This window comes from Hippocampus zosterae, chromosome 2 (genome assembly GCF_025434085.1).
Source record: "Hippocampus zosterae strain Florida chromosome 2, ASM2543408v3, whole genome shotgun sequence".
NCBI classification, from domain to species: Eukaryota; Metazoa; Chordata; class Actinopteri; order Syngnathiformes; family Syngnathidae; genus Hippocampus; species Hippocampus zosterae.
This window is the reverse complement of record NC_067452.1, coordinates 14,497,506-14,511,166: the sequence shown is the minus strand read 5'-3', so window position 1 is coordinate 14,511,166 and position 13,661 is coordinate 14,497,506. Positions and strand designations below refer to the sequence as shown.

The 13,661-nt window shown below is 45.2% G+C and overlaps 1 protein-coding gene across 9 annotated transcripts in view; it reads right to left on the bottom strand.

The window, feature by feature from the left end:
• Nucleotides 1–13,661, bottom strand: part of camta1a (calmodulin binding transcription activator 1a) — a 333,445-nt gene that overhangs the window by 174,770 nt on the left and 145,014 nt on the right. For all 9 annotated transcript variants that reach the window (XM_052057929.1, XM_052057932.1, XM_052057924.1 and 6 more), the window contains one exon: nt 11,290–11,357. In XM_052057929.1, the coding sequence (XP_051913889.1) occupies nt 11,290–11,357 (68 nt within the window). The remainder of the gene's footprint in view (nt 1–11,289; nt 11,358–13,661) is intronic.

The following is a 13,661-nucleotide window of genomic DNA, read 5'->3' as shown; positions in this document are numbered from 1 at the left end:
TTGGTGTCTGCAAAGGAATTAGGAAGAGAAGGGAGAGCAAACAGGCTCTCAGGATGCGTTGTTGCATGCTGACAGGGGAAGTCCACCGAAACACATGGCACAGTTCCTCAGCCGCAATGCTTGAGAAACACACAAAAAGACAGCGCCGAACCAGCTTCCCACTCATCACCAATGTCCTAATTGAGGGCGCCGTAAGCCGACGTTAATTTCTCCTTGACACCAAACTTTGCTGTCTTTCACATTCAGACACTTTGTGTTTACCAGGCGACCCCAAAACATCACATTTTCTCTCCCTTAGTCCTGTAAGATGACTATGGTCGTGGTGGTGACGGGGGGATCCCCGTATTTGCCCCGACAACAATTCTTTGCTTGCTGAGCACACAGGCATGCTCCCTGGCGATTAAAGGTGGTAGTTTCCAGACCTGCAATGAAGCACTGCACGACAGTAGAAGAGAAACGGCTCGGCCCTGCGTGGTACTTCCTCCATTATTCCACCCGAGGCTAAATTAGAAGACGGAGGCCCATCATTGCCGATTCAACGAGGATGTCACCTATACATCATTGAGAACCTTCATGCACGCTACGATACAAACATTGCATTGCAGCTGCGACAAATCTCAATATGGAATTGACGCGATGCAAGACATCTTGCAAGGCATGTCGGTGGCGGTTGTAAGTGAACGGTGTGCTTTTCCCATTAAATGTGCTTCTGATGTGGACTATTGCAAGTGGATGCACAATGCTTACTCATCTGCCAGAGTTGAGTGGCATGAAAAGGCCGCGGAGAGCAGAGGGACACTTGAAACAAAATCGGATGCTTTGAATGTGAAGATTTGCACAATCACAGAGAATTATCTCTCTCTCAAGCACTCCTAATTAAAAAGTGATATTGAATGTACCGCTATTTTCTTACTTCATTTTAAGGACGTAATGAATATTAATGATCCTATCTGAAATTAGTCTAACCTTTCCTTCGCCACACTCCTCTCCAATGCACACCCCAAAAAGAAATGAATTGAATTATTTATCACTTGCCTTTTATTGGAATTGATTAATTCAGTGATATAGAATGAATACATTGCACTCCCCCACTTTTCACCAACTTCATTCTATTGCCCCTCCGATGAAACAGTTTAAGTAGTCAAGGTCTTGCCTGGGGCAAAGTACAGCATGAGGGAAGGAGCGTGCAAATGGAGTGCTGAGCTAGCTACCAAACACAAATCTGCACTAATGAAGACATTTCACTCAAGCAAGGTCCATTTCGGGTCTTTTGCACTGTCAATGGGGTGTTTTGGGCTGGAAGTGAGGGAGCGCATCAGCGAGTATTGGGCCAAGTACAAAATTGGGCAAGCCACTACACACCCTCCCAGTGAGCATGTGCAACTGAACGCAAAAGCTTTTTTCTCTTGTTTAATTCAAATAGGAGAGACACTTCTCAGTATGGTAGGTAGTGAAGGTCATTGTATAATACAAATCAATACTCTGCTTTGTATCACAACGACATGGTTCATGTGCTAATCATAACTGAGTGCGCCAGCTGACAGGAGACTGTATTCATCTCTTAAAAAATTTGTTCGGCTTGTGTGCTGTTGTCTGATGTTCATTTCCAGCATTAAAATGAAGAATGTGAGGGGCATAGATGGTGATAGCCTGCGAAAGGCCCCGTAATGAAGGAAGTGAGTCATGGCTGAAATATCACAAGATGATCATTTCGAAAGAAACAACAAAGTCAAGGTGGATTGCATATGAAAGTGTCGCATTATGCAGCTCAATCAGCGCTGCGGGGCAAGGGTCAACCAATACCGGCGCTGCCTGCCTGAGGGCTGCTGCCTCCAAAAAGGCCAGGCTGCTCTTTCACATTGGCTCAAGTGAGTAGGTGCAAAATTTGCCATGATTACACAAGAGATGCTGCCACGTCACTAACTGCCCTGCTGCGCTCAAACTCAGCTGGAGAGACGGATGGGGACAGAAGGTGTGCCATTGCGCGCATGTATTTTGCTGGCGATTCACCCGTTTCTCTGGCAGCCATCCACAATCTTTTTTTTCTCTGTCTCTTTACAAAACAGGTTATGTGTCCTGTCCTCTCTCATCAGTCTATTGAGCCTCCGGCACCACCACGGAGCAACTTGATGTGGAAGGGACCGCTGCCAGGGCCGCACCTGAGGCACACGGTGGCCACAGAGATTTCAGTGCGGCGTGGGGAGGCACTTTCCTGATTGGTATACCTCGGAGAGCTTCTTCCCATAAAGGAAGCCGGACGCGAGACACCATATGTCCACAGAATAGCACCCAAAAGGGTGATGGGGCTTGACGAGCTGAAAATAGGGATTGGATGGAGCAATTTGCAGCATAGTAGCCAATGCAGAGTGGTACAGGACAACACAAAGGGGAATTTTAAGGTGTTACAAAAGAGTGTGTGGGAGAGCTTTAATATGTTTGTTTGTGTGTGTGTGTGTGTGTGTGTGTGTGTGTGTGTGTGTGTGTGTGTGTGTGTGTGTGCGTGCGTGCGTGCATAGCAGTACATTCAAAGTCCAGCCCGGTGTGAGTCTTTTCTGCATGTGTTGAGGTGGCGGCTCAGAGTGTGCTCGGCCAGGTCCGAGTCCTGCTCTGATGTGACGGCCAGCCTGGACGCCGTTCACCAGTGCAGAAGCGCTAATTGAATTAAGTCTTTATTAGCAGGCTGCATAGGCAGCAATTTTGCCATCTTGGCCCGCTTGGCTGACACTTTCTCCTTGAACACCTGCTTGACATCAACTTCCCCCTCTATTTATTTACCGCCTCTCTCCTGTGGCCTGCTGCTGGCTGCTTTCCCTTTCATCACCTGTTCACAATGGCCGGCCGAGAGAGCATCACAGCATTTTCCTTGACTGTCCGTGCGCCACAAGAGAGCTCTCGTGAGATAAAGATTTCTTTGTGCAGTGATGTGGCAATGCTACAAAGTTTGTTACCTTCAGCAAGGAGCTCGCAGTGTTTGCTTGGGTGTGACTCAGCCCCCAAGGCACTCTATTCAATGAGGAGATGACACTCAGTGTATGTTTTTTCTACTTTTTGTCAGTTTGTTTTCTTGTGGAACGGTGTAGCAGAAGCCAAAGAAAATCTTAGTGGGTGTGAATATGATTAAAAGAATATGAAATAATGATTGTTTTTCCTCCCTTAAAATATCACTACATTTCATTTTTACCTCAATAGAAAGAAGAGGTTCAAACTGTACATCTCAATAAAACAATAGAAGTTTGCCTCTCAAGACGTCAAATGTAGTGGCTGATCTAAAATTGATTGTTTGCGCCTGGTTCCATTGACAGACTTGTTATTGAATAAAACGGCCAAAGAATAAAATCGATAATGCTTGTCTTGCCAAATTTGAGTGGTCCGGTTTAGAGTTCAGAGGGAAGAAAGGCAATCGAGCAAGATGTTTTATGTTCCACAGAATAGTCTCTGGGCAAACTGGCCATAGAAATAAACAATGGCTGAGATCAGAATGAACATCTATGTAGTCCCATGTCCATTTGCTCTCACTTTAGTCTTCGAATGCTTCACTTGCCTTGGCTCGGCCATTACTTGAGAGGACAGAAAAACAGGAGGCGCGATTAAGTCCTAGTCTTAGGCAGTCGGGTCTACCTGTACTAGCAATAATCTATTGATTGTTTGTGTTCTCCCCCTGATGCTTCAGAAGAACAGAACCTTTCTCGATCAGTCAACTCAATCTATTCCACACCTCCCTCCATCTCTATCTGCTGTTTATGCAATCACCCCCCCCCCCCCCCGCACCCTGTCAGCTCCATCTTCCTGCGCTCCATCTTCCTTTCGTCTGGTTGTGTAAATCCTCTCCTCCGCACTCTTCCTCACGCCATCCATCAGGAATCCTCCTATCGCCATCTCATCAATTGCCTTCTCTTATCGACATGTTTCCATTTTCGAAACTGCTCTCGTTCCATCATATTCAGCCATTTTTCAATGATCATTTTTCAGTTTGTCTTTCACCACCCTTGGTCCACCCCCCGCCCATGCATCCCGTGGTGGGCTTTCAGCCAACCAACAGGGCCCAGGCGGGCTAAGCCGCGTTTGTTTGGTATGCTCACGAGGTGGCATACGACATTGTATTCCAGGACCAGAGAGAATGGAGCAGAAACTGTGGAACAATATCAAGCCTTATGCCAGAACTCTGCTTCTGGTTGCACTTCTTTCATCATTGTGCCTCCGATAAGAAGCCTAGATCATTCAGGGTTTTTTGTGGGTTTTTTTTGTCTGTTCTAATCTTGCTGGTCATATCAATAATGTGTTGCTGTGGAACTCCCATCCAACAAAGTGAAAATGTGTGGCAGGTTGATTTCTATCCAAGAGGCAGAATATTTCATTTTGAACAAGTGATGCAATATACGATTGAGAGTTTGCCACTAGGGTTTATTTTGAAACTTGACAAGTCACACATTCTAGCCTGCAGGAACTGAATAAGCCCCTGGGGAGGATTTTGGGCACAAGCAATGATGCTTCTTGCTCATATTGGATGCTGCGTCTCTTCCATACTATCAGAAGCTTGCACCCTCCAACAAAGCCTGCTTAACTGTATCTAAAAGGCAAAAAAAAACCCAAATTGATTTGAAATATTTCCTTTCCTACTCCGGTATTGAAACCTTTCTGACAGTCCTTGCAAATAGTAATGCATCGTGTGAAACCAAAGGATGCTTTGCAAGGGGAGATGTGGCAGTAAAAATTGAGACCAAAAAACAGCAAAAGAGTAAATAAAACCGTAAAGGCAATGAAAGAGCAGAGTGTTTGGTGTCATGGGAAGGGTTTCGTAGTACGGCACTGGTTCTTAAGAAAATCAAGTTGAAGCATATCAGATTAAGAATTCGTCTTGAAGACTAAAGCAACTAGATTTACACCGTCCAATGGGTCAATTTATATACACATAGCAGTTAACAATAACACTAAAGCCTTGACCAAATGTGAGTAAAAAATTTGAATTACAGTAGATGGTCACCAAAGTGACTGTCGCGCGTGTTTGTGTGCGTGTGTGTGTGTGTGTGTGTGTGTGTGTGTGTGTGTGTGTGTGTGTGTGTGTGTGTGTGTGTGTGTGTGTGTGTGTGTGTGTGTGTGTGTGTGTGTGTGTGTGTGTGTGTGTGTGTGTGTGTGTGTGGACAGATCAGGCGTGCCAACATAGGATGCTAAACAACATCAACATGTATGTGCATTGATACGTATTCTCAATTCTACCCTCATAAGAAACTAGGACTGTTTAGAAAAAAAAAATGATCATTGCGGCCCTCTTTTACAATTCACATATGGATACAGAACCACCAGAATCAATATTGCACATTCCTGACATGTTTCACAGCGCATCTCTGAAAGACAACCCCATTCTGTGCAGTGCACACACGTTCTGAACAGGCACGGCACAGGCTCTAAACCAGAAGCACTGCTAACAGCAGAAGAAGAAAACATTTTTGCCATGCAGCATAATAGAAATATAATTTGGGTTTACATATGACTGTTACATAAAATGGATGGAAAATAATGTAAAATATCGGGATACGTATCGACATGTATCGGGAGACTCATGTATCACAACACGCATGGTATTGGGACCCCTGTATCATGATACACATTCTATCATGGGGTTTTTGGCAATAGCCAGCGCTATATGAGGCCCTCCTTAAACAAAGAAGAGAACAAGAAAACAAAATAAAGTTTTAATAAAGTCAGTGAGAGTGTAACCTTGTAGTTGCACCGAGCATTACATTTGGGGACAAACAAAGGTGGAGTCATGCCAAGATTACCAGACTTTTGCCAATGGGCTACAAGGGTCCGTCCAAGACAAAGTAAAGAACACACCATGTTTGTTTTCAGTCAGAATCAGAATCGGAAACATCTTTATTGGCCATGTAAATAAAACAGACAAGAAATGTGTCTCCGGTCGTTTCAGCTACACTATTTTTGCAATAACAAGCAACTACGATCAACATGACGGATAAGTGTAGAAAGACTTTCCAATTGGGTTATGACTTAGGTTTATTGAGGGGGTATTTTGTACACCTGCACCTGTGCGCTATATTGTTTCAGATTTTCAGGAAATGTGCACTGGTCACTTAAAAGATTTCAAATTGAACTTTGGCCGTCAAACAAATAGCCGTTTGAGAACTGCAGTATAAAGCTAACTCAAAATAGCGGCAACGGAGAATAAAACCTCCCTCGCCCCGCCCGCTCTCCAAACACTTGACCAGACCTAATGCATGTGCACATAGCCCATCACAGTCCATTCAGGACGTATTGGAGCAAGCGGAACTTGAAGCTCTTCTCAAGTTTACCTCATTGGTTGCAAGCTGTATTCTTCACCACACACTAACTGCCTTAAGGTGAGCTAAGGTTTGAGTTGAGCAGAATTGTTCACCTACGTGTGTCTAGTAGAATGCATTGCATGGCTTCGTACATAAACTACCGGTACGTATGGCAAGTCGGAAAATATTGGTGTCAGTCAGCTCCAGCAGCCAATCAGGAGCAAGAAGGTGTCGCCTTTATACCCGGTGCCATCGAGCAGTAGTTCCTGATGAGTTGGGAGAAAAAAAGTGGAGGACAGGCAGAGTAAAAAGATGAAAAAGATTACACGAGTTCACCTCATCCCACTTCTTACTGGCATGATGGCTTTTGACTCACACACGATTCATTAGTGCCGTTTTCATTTGAAAGTGATCTTATCTCGCGCCCCTTTATTTTTGATGCGTTTGTCTTGGAGCGTCCCTCCCTTTTTCGAGACACCTTCGTGTTGGCCTTTTTTTTGTTTTTTTTAATTGCCATGTGTATCTACCCCAGTCAAGGATGACGCCTCGTACTGATGTCCAAAACGTTTAATCATGGAACACCGTGAATACTAAAACACATTTTGAACAACAATCAAAATTATGATATCTTGAACAGGACATTAAATAAATAACACAAAATGACATACCGTGTGCACCTTGGTAAACCGAAAGTAGATCAAGTTACGATAAATCACGTAGATCACACGGTATCGTAGTTCTCTGACTCTCTCTCTCTCTCTCTGTCTCCCGTTGTCTTCTCGATCTTTCTCTTATTCCTCGGAAGTGATTTTTAACAAACATTCCGAATAACATATTCAGAGGATTTAAGGAAAAAACAAATATGAAAGTTCACATAGAAATATTAAATACTTTAGCAAAACAACAAGCCTAAAATAAATTAATTTTTTGTTGTCATGGCAACCAACAACTCAGTCTTGGCGCCAGTTACACCATGGAAAGTCTGCAGGAAGTAACTCTTTCAAAGACGCACCATCGACGTGTTTTATTCAAAACGCATTGACAAGGATTAGCTGTTAATTATGAATCTGAATGCCATCTCAATGGTACCTTCATGAATTGTTGCATGTTTGGAATGTGTTTTCCAAATGCGTAGTCATGCTCCATCAAGCTCTATCAGAAATACACATCCACAACAGCAAGCAGTCATTAGCAGCTTTGCTCTGCGGTGTTGTTGGCGAGCCCCTGCCTCAAGGGTAGCACCGCTGCTGTAGGTTTTAATAAAAGCATTGTCTTTGGAAGCTGTCTAAAGGGACTTTGTTTTCATTTTGGAGTGCCGTTGTTCTTCTGTTGTTCTTGTAGGAGGATAGAGGGCTATTGCGCCGGGTTGTGGGGGCACGAGGGTTCACTGTCATTGCACTGTCCTCCAAGGACCGGTACCAATTGTTTCATAGTTTCAATATACAATGTCTGGGTGTATCATGCAGGTACGCGTGTGTGTGTGTGTGTGTGTGTGTGTGTGTGTGTGTGTGTGTGTGTGTGTGTGTGTGTGTGTGTGTGTGTGTGTGTGTGTGTGTATGTGTGTGTGTGTGTGCGTGCGTGCGTGTGCGTGCGTGCGTGTGTGTGTGTGTGTTTTCAACTTGGAAATAAGCCCCTGGTCAGCTGGACGGAAAGACTAGGTGTCAATATGTAAAATAGCGTTGTTAGTAGTGTTTGGGAAAAAAAACGTTTTTTAAAAAAAATCAAATTTCAGTTGAAAAATCAATTTTCTTATGCATAATTATCGAGTTCGGCAATTTTAATGGCCTTGTCAAACAAAACGACTATTTTGTCGTTCACGACGGCCGAGCTGTCAGACAATTATCATTCTGGGTCTTGGACGCACGACGAAGTCGCACGACGTTGTCTGTCACCGGCCACACCCCACCCAGCACTTGTTTTCTTCCCTCTAGATTCAGTACATCGGCACCGCTGGGAAGGAGGGACAAGCAGCTGTCAAAGTCATGGTAACGGAGCCATTATGTGCAAGTGCATTGTTTTCATGTTCAGAAAAAAAGAAAAGAAAACAGAGTATGGACCATTCCTGGATGGTGTGGAGAGGGTGGTATGAACTGCTCTTCTGCAAAAAGAACTTGAGGTAACACATTCCTTTCAATTATTTTGTGAATCAGCTACTATCTGGGAAAATGTAGCATGGGTTGAAATGCTCCATACACTTTCCATTAATCCTCCTTTTGTTCAGGTCACTTTTGAAATACCGTGCAATACATTGTGATTGCGTGTCAGTGCCAGTCCCTCGTAGGTAAGTAGAAGGACAATAGCGTTTCCTATTGGTCAGTGACAAAGAAGCCTACTGACTTTGGCCGAGAGGTGGGATACACTCTGGATCGGTCGCCAGCCAATCACTGGGCCTATTTAGACCAAATATTTGTTTTGGATTTATGGACAGTTAATCTCATGTGTGTTAATATCGAGATTTGAGTCCAATAACAAAGTATATATACTGGTGGTACAAAATGCAAGGCTGAGCTTTCTATCAGCAACAAATGAAGAACAAAACATCCCAAAGCGCACTTATTTTCATTCCTTTCTATCGTGTTATAGATGCTCATGATAGCAAGCAACCTTTTAACAATTCTCAGGTGTCCATTAGCTCTTGGGCCAGACCGCTGTGTGATGCCCTCTGGTCAATACCTTCTACATCTGACAGCATGCAAACACCTCTGAAAAAGCCCCAGAGGAGACATTTGTCTCCTTTATGGCAGACAAAGAAGGCGGCCTCTCTCACTCTCTGTAACACGCACTCAAATCCCAAGCTGTCTGGATTTGCATTGTTTCAGTGACTCCTTTGTGTCCGCCTTCTCCTCTGCTCTCCTCTCCTCCCAAAGGCGCCCTGATGTCCAAAATGCTGAGGCGACACATGAGCACATGGTCGCCAGCGACAGGCAAGAAAGAGTCAGCATAAAACTCCTCATTGTCCCATTCAATGCATTCCCTACTGCGGAGTAAAAATGTGGTGTGGCGGCTATGTTAAATCAGTGCCTGGCCATGGCCTTCATTGGAGGGATGATGCCAGGCTCACCCATTCATGGCAATGGAAGATTGCAAGGCTGTGGGTGTGGGAAATGAAAGCGTAAGCGCCGAGTGCAGAGAGATTTACCCAGCTCTGACATACAGGTGCAGCCGGAATCAGCTGCAGCGCAGTCAGTGGGAGAAAAACGCTATTGATTTGAAGTACGGGTGCACTTCCTATTTGAAAGGAAATGTGCATTCCCAGAGCCGGGCGCATCAATCGCTCAGCACGTGGCCGCTTTGGCTTTGCTCAATTCAGAACAGAAGACACTTAGCAAAAGAGACAAGCCCAAATGAGAGCTTTGCTTGTATTGTTAGAGAGCTCCACATGACGGGCTGATGTGAGGAGTATTATTGTCCTCCAATAAATCAGGCTCGCCGTTGCTCCCGTTCACCTTATCATCCTTGCGCTGACAGGTGGCCGTCCCTTTTGAGTGTGTAGCGCGTACCACACTTCACCCAGGTCAAACAGCTCCTTTCAGCTCCTTGATCTCCGGCCCATGTATACGAGCCACATATGTCAATGTTGTTGCGCGCAGCTCGGCATTTGATCCTGCTTATCGCCTCCTCCCATGGTGCCTTGCTCACCCTGCTAACAGCAGCTAGCAGGGGGGAATTAGCCTACTTAGCCTATCCCCCCAGAGGCCAAACAGGACAGACACTCCCAGTTCAAGATGTACACACACGCACGCATACATACATACACACACGTGCCCACACACAGCTAGTAACCAGATGCGTGGTGACAGTTGCGAAGGCAGCACTTAAGCATAGGTGTCCCATGTTTGACCTTTCACCTACTACCTTGAGCAGAAAGCTTTTCATATGGAGGCCAGCCATCAATCAGCTCCCCTCAATCACACATATATGCAGCATCCTCTCATTGCTGACAAGCTTTCCTAGCCTGCCATCCATCACTACGTTCTGCCCTTTTACTGACATCCAGGAAAATACAAACACTTCACACTTATCCAAGTGTCTCCCTTGTTCAGATCCACACACTTGGCACCGCAACAAAAGCTGTCCCACAGCGATGGCTCCCTGATGCCATGGGATGTGTTTTTGTGTTGTCAGGTGTTCTGCAGATGTCCCCACAAGGGAGACGCTCCCCGGTGTTCTGCTTTCTGACATTGCAGCACCTGCACGGAGACATGACGATCCCGGTGCGTACAGGCTACTGACAGCTGCACGTATGTGACAGAGCGGCACAAAAGTCTTGCAAGTGTCACGGTTGGCCCTGTCTCGTTTCGGAACGTACCACAGCTATGACATTTTCAATTTCGGTACATCCTTCAGATTTGTTAACCTGCTTGTATTTTTACATTCCACATATGCATCATTCACCAAAATTGCATACCTTATGTGCTGTAGTACATAGTAACCAGAATGAGAAATCTTAGTTCGTGAGGGAGAGCCTTGATGAAAAATACATTTTTGCATTGCTCTTCAGTCAATGCTTTCTTATTACCGCAGTCATTGTGCACAGCTCGTGTCAATGTCCTTCTGTGACAGGAGCGTGCGGGGCTGTGTTAAAAAGCCCGGGGTCCGATTTAGACATGCATGAGGATCCACACAACTGGCTGCAGAGCAAAAAGAAGAAGACACGCTAAACATATCGGACTGATTCAAAATGCATGAACATGTCACTCTTGGCACTGGAGGCCTCGAATGAACAGCCAACTCATTTTGTGGTCCAAAACTGACATTTGGGACCATTCGGAGCAGCTGGAACTTGATTTCAAAGCTATTTGCAGCGAGCCAATGCATCAATCCATCTATCCCTGAAAATACATTATTAGTTTAAAGGTAAATGTGAAGATATATAAATGTGACTTTGGGACAAGTAAAAGGAGCGTGTTGTGATATCAGCCAGAAGAGTTGAACACAAAAGACGTTGCTCGATGAATGTGATGACAATGAATCACAAGTGGTGTTTTTAGAGATGACGGTGTAATTGTCTTACCTTGTTTTAGGGGACGTTGTTAGCCATTCTTCATGCTTTTCAAATGTTATCAAGTAAGCTGCGATCTCCTGCGAAAAAGAGCGGAGAGGAGAGGGGAGGCGCGTGAGACTTTGATATGTAGTCTGAAATCACACTTTTCTGGTGCTTACAATACGTTCAGACCACTTAGTTGGTATTCCGACAGCTTAGCCAGAAGTATACATGGTGGCAAAACAGTACCAGCGGGTAAACGGAGATCAGTAAAGCTAACGAGAAAGGCAGAAGTTGAAGGCAGTTAAGGTCAGAACATCATATGAGACCATCTTTGTTCCGAAAGCTTTGATCAACCCTAAGGACAATTAAGGTGCTCACTGAATGAAGGATGCACGTCTGTGTCTTCCAGACGCAGCGGCTTCTAATAGTTTTGGCCCAATCCTCTCCCAAATCCTTTTGATCTGCCCTTGACACTCCTCTAAGCATCAATCCCCTCTTTCACCTTTGAATAAAAAACACACAACAGTAGTCCACTACAGTGTGTGCTGCTGGTTTAGGAAAGCCCGTGGAGCCTTTGGAGTCAAGTGATGGACAACGCAATGTTATTTAGATCACACGTGCCAAACCCGAAGAGCGGGAGCCAGATCTGGCCCTGTCACGTCACTCAAAAGGCAAATCAGGTGCATTCACTTCATGTTTCTTGCTAAATACAACATTGCAAATTGTCTTCACTTTTTATTACCAATCCCCCTTTTGAAATAGGTTGAAAAATAACCAAACACATTATTTTTCACAATCCATCACTTTGTTGTGTATGTGTGATATAATGAGGCCATTATGGCTTCACAGTCAAACCGTGACTGTTCACTGTAACTGCTTCAAATAAAGAGCCTGAAACACCTGCTACAGAATGAAATTGGTGGGGGGAGATAAACCACATTCATATTTCCTGTGCTTGTCTTGCGAATGCAAAAGTCTGAGCGTACGAGAGAAGATGCTGGACCTCAGCTGGCCATTTGCTCACCAAACTAATGGGCATAAATAAAAGCACATTACATTGTGCTTGACAAGCCAATGATAACCAGCGACAGGCGGCAATTCACTCCTTAGCTCAGACATTTATCACGCACTTGGAATGCCAAGAGCATTTGACGCAAGGACAGAGCTGGTGCCGATGTCCATATGGATTTAAAGACGTGCACTTCTCGACAAGGTGAAGTGTTTTCTTTGGTAGAATACTGTCTTGCTTGTTGTCTAAGGCTCAGGTTCTCAATGGAAAAATGCAGAAAAGTTCCACTGCTTCTCTGGACCGAGTGCAGCTCATAAGTAAGAAAGAAAGAACGTCAAGCAGAAAAAAAGCCATCCCTTCGTTTCTTATTCAAGATGGACGTTGGTGTAAGTGTGAGCTGGTCCAGAGACACAGCACGTCATCCATTGCCAATAAGGATGCTGCAGGGGGCGGCCACGTGAGGCTGTTTTCAGGCAGCGGGCCCAACAAAAGGAGGCTGGAGCATGAACTGGTGGCCTTGCCTCCAGGCGCGGAATGGGACTAGGACTTGCTATTTCGTTGGCTGTGCTTTTCCCGCACTGTCTTCGCAACGTTGCTTGACTCTGCTCAGGCTGAAGAAAGCCCAACACCTACCACAGTGACAAGTGTTTTGTGGAAGCACAAACACGCAGAGCAAATGTGTTAATTGTTTCAATAACAATTACGGTGAGCACAAGGAAAAAAGGGTCACGCTAACGTTATTTTTATGCACGCATCTGTAAGTAAATTAGACTAACAGCTCTGATGAGATTACCGCAAAATATTCAGCAGGGAGATTGGGTGGTGGGGTGCGGGAGGGGTGACCGCAGAGCCTGTTAGCATTGAGCCCTGCTCCATCACTCCTCTCTTAAAACTCCATGCACCGTTCTCACGACCAGATGAGGAGGGAGGCAGACGCATGGGCTCATGTGAAGGATACATAGGAGAGCCACAGTACCTCTGGCTCTTTACCTCACAACCCCCCACTTCTGAACAGATGCCAGGGATAATACCAAGCCCCCAACCAACCATAAAGGTGGAATAATCTTATGGCGAGGAAACAAACAAAAACAGACGTGAAGCCATTAAACAGCTGCAAAGAGACAACGTTTGCACGGGTGGCATAATGAGAGGCTACCATGCGTTCAGGTTGAGCAAACACGCTTGTTGAGTACAAGAAGAATATGTGGGGGAAGCGCAGTGCTCAACGCTGATACCGCATCAAAGTCAAGCCAGCAGCCGTCAATAGTCTCCGGACGATTTGCTGACCTCGACGCCTCGGGTCTGAGCTCAGTCGCTGGGGAAATATTGAGGGCAGGTGCTCCCTCGGTAGACGCACATGCCGCCTTGCTCAACCTAACATATCAGAGTT